Source organism: Oratosquilla oratoria, chromosome 1 (genome assembly GCF_046742065.1).
Source record: "Oratosquilla oratoria isolate Oo_2021 chromosome 1, ASM4674206v1, whole genome shotgun sequence".
Taxonomy (NCBI): domain Eukaryota; kingdom Metazoa; phylum Arthropoda; class Malacostraca; order Stomatopoda; family Squillidae; genus Oratosquilla; species Oratosquilla oratoria.
In genome coordinates this window covers 130988061-130995560 of record NC_134777.1, presented here as the reverse complement: position 1 = coordinate 130995560, position 7500 = coordinate 130988061, and the positions used below count along the sequence as shown (strand labels likewise).

The 7500-nt window shown below is 38.9% G+C and overlaps 1 protein-coding gene across 6 annotated transcripts in view; it reads left to right on the top strand.

The window, feature by feature from the left end:
• LOC143027054 (vesicular acetylcholine transporter-like) overlaps positions 1-7500 on the top strand; it is a 572364-nt gene that overhangs the window by 249556 nt on the left and 315308 nt on the right. For 2 of the 6 annotated variants that reach the window (XM_076187980.1, XM_076187971.1), the window contains exon 4: positions 1-4726. This exon is cut by the window's left edge. The exons of the other annotated variants lie outside the window; for them this stretch is intronic. In XM_076187980.1, the coding sequence (XP_076044095.1) occupies positions 2158-3933 (1776 nt within the window). In that variant the 5' untranslated portion in view covers positions 1-2157 and the 3' untranslated portion in view covers positions 3934-4726. Of the gene's footprint in view, positions 4727-7500 lie in introns of those variants that run through there. 6 annotated transcript variants of the gene reach the window in all.

Here is a 7500-nt window from a genome sequence, read left to right as displayed (position 1 = left end):
AAGAACAACTACAACATCTACAATATCAACAACATCTACATCAACACTACGTCTCTTTCCTTCCCTTCTCTTCCTCCTGTTTATATCACCGTCTCCTCAAATCCAATCCTCACCGGGGAAAGGGGCCATAGATAGACGATTCAAGAAGTCACCCTAAGAATTTGTTGTCAAAACTGTAACTTTACCAGGAACGCCCCTTTTTTATTGCTACTTGATCCACTTAAACTGCCATTTCTCATACATCTGCTGTTACCAGTAGCAAGTCATAACAGAGTAGATTGTTGTTTAGTGTTGGTAAACCCAGTAACACACTGCTCCAGCACCTGTCATCACTACAACCATCCAAACTACAACAACAGCAGCAACAACAACAGACTACCCTTCGTCACCAAAGGGGAGGATAGCATACTTGTGGTCACCAAGTATGTGAGAGATTGGATTTAAGAAGGCCTCCTCCAACAACTGCTCATATTCAGTCTAGCATCTGCTACTCTTTCAGTCATTTTCTTTCTCACAGAACATTTCAACTAATTTTCACTCTTCCTGATGCTTTGTTTTTGACAACATTGCTAAAATTTTACCAACATATCTGTCCCAACCAATCTTACCACCACAACTGCTAACGCTACAACTGCTAGTTGTTATCATACCTACACTTCCACGGAAACAACTGCTGCTACTACTGCTACTACCGCTCCTGCTGCTTCTGCTACTGCTGTCATCGACGGACGTGTCAGGAATTGTCGACTTGGGTGGAAAATCTTCGACCGAAGACTTCTCCACCAGCAACCTCAACTTACCTAGTTGGAGGAACAACCTAACTTTACAACAAACACGTGTTTTGTTTGCCAAAAAACAATTTGTTCTAAACCTTGTATGAAATTCCATAATTCTGTGATATTAGCTGAATAGTGTAAGAAAATATATATCTTCATTCGCAATTTGTTATCCTGTCTTGTAAGATTTATTGGTGTATTTTGTAATTGTATACCGTTGAATTGATACAAGACATTCGTGTCGTGTTCTTAACTTCGACTTTGGTCAACTTCCTTCCCATTCCCATTGCCTTTTGTCACCAAGACCTCGTCGTTCTTCTCCCTTTTCCACCAAAAACACTACCATCACTAACATTACCTACACCACCAATCCACTAAAGCAGCCGTCTCAATACTTTTCTCATTTTCATCCACTATCCGTATCATATCCACAGCCTCCACCTCTACCATCACCTCCTAGCATCGCTGCCACTGCCACTACGCTCATCATAACTTCCCACACCTCCTTTCCTCCCTCCTTCCATCCTCATCTACCTTCCCCCTCTGCTCTTGATCTCGCTCTGTAATCTAAAGGGCTCTCGAGACCGTCAATCCAAAAGCACTTCTTGTCCTCCCAGATCCTCAGCTCTTCATTACTAAACAAAACGCAGCGGGCAGGAGAGAAAGCTCAAATCCCCCTCACCACACCCCAAAAGAAAACGGGACTCTATTGAACGAGCCGAGCAAGGCGGATCGAAAAAACAACCCCACGGAACACCGCGCCGATTACCGATGGATCGCACGCCGGGTGGAGGGCCCTGGATATTCTGGTAGACGGGAAGTCTCCGTAAATAACAACATAGACGCCCCTTGGTACATGGACAATATCCATAACGAAAGAACACGTGATCTAAGTCGCAGGAAAGTGAAAAAAGGGAAGTAAGTGATTCAAGTGTGAGAGGGTATAGGACAATAAGATCGCTCTAGTGAGGAAGTGAGATAGGGCATGTTCTTCAACAGCATTCCGCCTCAAAGCTTTTCGGATACGACCAGATCTTCTTCCTACTTCTTCAGCTACTACTCCGGTCATTCACTTCTCTTCTTGTCTTCAGCCTCTGTCACTCTTGTGGCGTCATTTCTGTCTTTTTCCTCTTTACTACCATCTTCATTTCGGTAAGAATTTTATCTTCATTAAATCATAATACAATTGAAATAACTTCCAAGTGTTTGAAAATCAAGAACCAATTGTGAAAGTTATGTGTTTTTGAAGAACCAAAAAGTAAAACAAAAGCAAAGAAAAAATAATAAAAACTTGGCTTAAGTTCAAGGACTCAAATATTGCCAATTTAACATTTTGAATAACATAATTTTTAAAGGAGGCGTACGTAGGTAACCCGCCAAAATGCCAGTGCCGGACGGAATAAGGAACTTCCTCATCCCGGGGTTAAACCTGACCCTGCAGGACATCTGGGATGCCGTCTACGACATCCTGAAGGAGAAGAAGACCCAGAGAAAGTTTGTTATGATCATTGTGAGCATTGCGCTCCTTCTGGACAACATGTTGTACATGGTGATCGTCCCCATTATCCCTGACTACTTAAGGCAGATCGGTGCTTGGGAAACGCACATGGAGGGAGGCAGTAGGGTCAAGTACAACGACTCCAATACCCAATACGTCACCAACGCCACCGGGAACTATTCCGTGACGAACACGCAGATCAAGTTCAAGATGATCAACCAAGTGACGGTCTACGAGGGCGAGGGTACGGCCATAGGTGTTCTATTCGCCTCTAAGGCCTTGGTCCAGCTCATGATCAACCCGATCTCCGGGACGATCATTGACAGGATCGGCTACGACATCCCCATGACCATAGGTCTCATCATCATGTTCTTCTCTACCGCCATATTCGCCTGCGGCAGGTCCTACAGCGTTCTTCTGTTTGCAAGGAGCCTTCAGGGTGTAGGCTCGGCCTTTGCGGACACCTCGGGTCTGGCCATGATCGCCGATACCTATACGGAGGAAGCGGAGAGGACAAAGGCCCTTGGTATAGCTCTAGCCTTCATATCCTTCGGTTGTTTAGTGGCGCCGCCCTTCGGGGCGACATTGTATCAGTTCGGAGGAAAGGAAGTGCCCTTCTTGATATTGGCCTTCGTGTCCCTCTTTGATGCCATCATGCTTCGGATAGTCATGCGACCCATACAGGACGAGAAAAAGTGTACAGGATACCAACACCCGCAGGGGACGCCTATATGGATGCTCTTCATGGACCCCTACATCCTTTGCTGCGCGGGGGCCCTGATGATGTCCAACGTCTCACTGGCCTTCCTTGAGCCTACCATCAGTGTCTGGATGATGGACACAATGGACATGGAGGAGTGGCAGCTCGGAATGATATGGCTTCCGGCGTTCTTCCCGCACGTGGCTGGAGTGGTATTCACTGTCAAGATGGCTAGCAAGTATCCGAACTACCAGTGGATGATGGCAGCCTTCGGCCTCGCCCTCGAGGGGATCAGCTGCCTCTTCCTGCCCTTCTCGAGTAACTACTGGTGCGTCATGATACCCATCTGCTTCATCTGCTTTGGGATCGCCCTCATAGACACGGCGCTCTTGCCCACGCTCGGGTACTTGGTTGACACGCGCTACGTCAGCGTCTACGGGTCTATTTACGCCATCGCGGACATCTCATATTCCTTTGCCTACGCCTTCGGGCCTATGATCGCCGGCAGCGTCGTGGCGGGGATAGGCTTCGTGGCTCTCAACATCGGGATAGCCCTGTCCAATCTCCTCTACGTTCCGTTGCTCTACACGTTACGACACGTGTATGACTACAAGCCCTTCGAGGAGGGGCAGGAGGAGAAGGTGACCATGGGGGATCCTCCCACAGGAGATTACCAGACCTACACTATGCAGGATGGGCAGCAAGTTCCTTCGGATGTCAAGAACCACCTCGAGTACTCAAAGTTGTCAAAGGGCCAGGCGGAGAACAGTTACGGGACTTATGAGTCGATCGAGATGCAGTCGACCGATTACAGTAGTCAGAGCGGAGGCGCCGGCGCCGGCTCCAACGGACACATAACCACCACGACCACTCAACAGACCCGCACAAATGACACCAACCCGTTCCGGCAAGGAGGGGTCGGAGGTGGAGGTGGAGGGGGATTTCACTACGACCAGTAATACCGCTGTTAGGATCCCGTCAAACCATACTAAAACCTGACCTTGTAAATAGTTTTGTGTTAGAGATCTGATAGTTGTTAATTGTTTGTTTTCATATATAAAACATGTACACATATTCGAGGAAATTATTTATGTATATTTGGTATAGAAATATGTAACATAGGTTCTTTGCAAGCAAAAAAAAACAAATAAATAAAATAGGGCTATACGTAATATAACCTTCACAACACTGTACAATAAGTATACACAGAAAAGACTTATTACATAGCTTTACTTTCCCCACCCCTAAAGTAGGTAAGCTCTCTATACCTAATGCTAATATGGTGGTGTCCTTAAAGAAAGGGACTTGTAGTAGTTGTAAGTTTCTATTTACATATATAGTGTCTGTTAAAAGGTCGGAACAGGCCAGCAGGATGATACTAAATGGCGAATGAGGTCATAGAACGCCCGGAGATTGTGCATACAACCTGAAACAGATCTGATAACATAATGAAGACGGTACATTATAGATTAATTTTCTTGTTTGATTATATGCATTTTATTGAGTTGTTACTTTACCACCCAGAGAAATAACAAGAAGTTAGATGATATTGGATTCTCTATTAAGTTTCATAAAAGAATGTTAAGGGAGTGTTACAATCTTTTCCTTATACTGATGTGTTCATCTATCGGTCGTCTTTTCTTTCGAAGTCTTTAACCAAGTCCATATTCTCAGCTTAAGTCTTCCCTCCCAAACTCTCAAATTATGTCAGGTTTTCCCATAACTTTTCCGAAAAAAAATTATCATTATAAGTTCTAGTATATATACATATATGTATATGTATATATATATATATATATATATATATAATAATATATATATATGTATATATATATATATATCATATTATATATACACATATGTATGCATATATATATATACATATATATATATATATATATATATATGTGTGTGTGTGTGTGTGTACACACATATGATTTGTTTTCATTTACACCTAAACACTTTCCATTCTGTCGCTTTATGAACTTGATATTCATGTTTACAGGGTTACATTTATTAGTGCACAATGGACTACAAAATTGGCATAGTGCTCTGATAAGCACCTAATGGGCAAGGGCAGGCCTCTGTGTGATGTCATTAGCGTTACCTAAACAGAGCAGAATGGTTACCATGGAAACATCGACGCTATCTTTTGTTTACTGACGCAGAGTAGATATAAAATCACGTAATCTTCATCTTTGAGTCCTATTACGTTTAATAAGATTGCCATATTACCTTACATCTTTTAATGGGAAAATTAACGAGAATACAAGTTATCAACTGTCTTTAGGACTATATTTGCTAAAACAAATAAATCAGCGTTCACATCAATATGGCAGTCGTAGCCCCATTGAATTAATCGGACAGTTTTATTAAAGACATATATCTCTATACATATATATATATATATATATATATATATATATATTATATGTATACATATATATATACATATATACATATATATATATATGTATATATATATATATATATATATATATATATATATATATATATATATATACACTCATACATTGAATATTCTATTAATGCTCAATACATTTACTAGAAAATGGCTGGGACTTTTTTTTTTTTTTTTTTTTTTTTTTTGTCAGCGCTACTCGGTGTTAGAACTTTTTCGCAGTTTCATTAAATCAGGCTTTGAAATAGATTATTCTTTTTGATAACAAAATAAAGAATAACAACATCTATATACAAAATTACTAAATAAATGTAAGATAAAGAATATTTTTGTAGAAAATAGGTAAATGACTATATGAGTAACCAAAAGACGATCACTCTATACTTTACTTGTTCCTCAGACTTGACTTAATCTCTTCAGGTCATGAAGGTAATTGACACGGAAAGGAAAAATAACACAAATGGTTACAAACTTAATCGATCAGTTCAGTTCAAAATTGAATTTTTTTTTATCAAAAATAAAGACACGACTCAAAACGTAGTGTGTAGATCGAGTTACAAAGATGTTGGCGGAAGAAAACTGATAAGCATAATAAGCATAATAAAAAGCATAATAAAGCATAATAAAGCATAATAAAGCATAATAAAGCATAATAATAAAGCATAATAAAGCATAATAAAATGAACATACACAAACGAAATATGCTGGGTACGTTTTCTTTTTAACAAACCTTAGGGTTTTTTTTAACATTAACAGATCAAACTTTTAGAGTAAATATTATTATCCGGTTTAATTTTGCATTCTAATTAGCATACACTAATTGGTTTCTATCAATTATGAATCCAGAGTGACTGACCCTTAGTTTGTGGTCTAAATAATGATCACAGCATGTCGCTCGTATTCCATAGCGCGCTATTAAATGCAACCAAGCATTTTCTCTCTCACCTCTCTCTCTCTCTCTCTCTCTCTCTCTCTCTCTCTCTCTCTCTCTCTCTCTCTCTCTCTCTCTCTCTCTCTCTCTCTCTCTCTCTCTCTCTCTCTCTCTCTCTCTCTCTCTCTCTCTCTCTCTCTCTCTCTCTCTCTCTCTCTCTCTCTCTCTCTCTCTCTCTCTCTCTCTCTCTCTCTCTCTCTTTCAAGCACACACACAAGCACATACAAATACACATAGCATATACATATCATTTTTTGCATTCCTTCACTCATTACGCTTATATTTCAGCTCTTATCTCCCTTTCCTTCCATTATGTTCCAATTACTTTCTTTTTCTTTCTTTATTGATTTATCTATTTGTTTACGCATTCATTTGATCTTATTTTTCATTTTTTTTTATATTTTATTCAATCTTATCTTATCTTATTTTATTTTATTTTATTCTTTTATTCTATTTTTTATTCTATTTATTTATTTATTATTATTTTTGTATATATTTTTTCCTCCGGGATGTTTGTGATGTCCTTCAGTTCTCGTTCTGTCTTCCATTTTTCTTCGGGAACTCTAAGGTCGACTTCTGGGACCCAAAAAATTCTTCTGCAATAAATATAATTGTCTGGTGTTACCAATTACAAAATATCAAGGGTGCGTCATGATACGGAAAAAAATACATATAGAATTCCCAATCTCTTTTAAACCAGAGGATCCTAAAAAAAAAAAATAATAAATACATAATAATAATGATAATTATAATAATAATAATGATAATAATAATAATAATAATAATAATAATGATAATGATAATAATAATAATAATAATAATAATAATAATAATAATAATAATAATAATAATAATAATAGTAATAATAATAATAATAATAGTAATAATAATAATAATAATAATAATAACAATAATAATAACAACAATAATAATAATAGTAATAATAATAATAATAACAACAACAATAAAAAAAGCCTCAACTGGGACTAAAAATATTGAATAAATGACAAAGGATGAAATCCCTTAGTATCACATTAAGAAGTGGACAACCTAGAACTTAATTATGGAACGAATTGCTAGTAGCAGCGATGCAATTCAAATAACCAAACACGGCCATCGCGAGCTTCGAACACGGGTCCATAGGTGACGTAACTGTAGCGAGCGGGATTCACG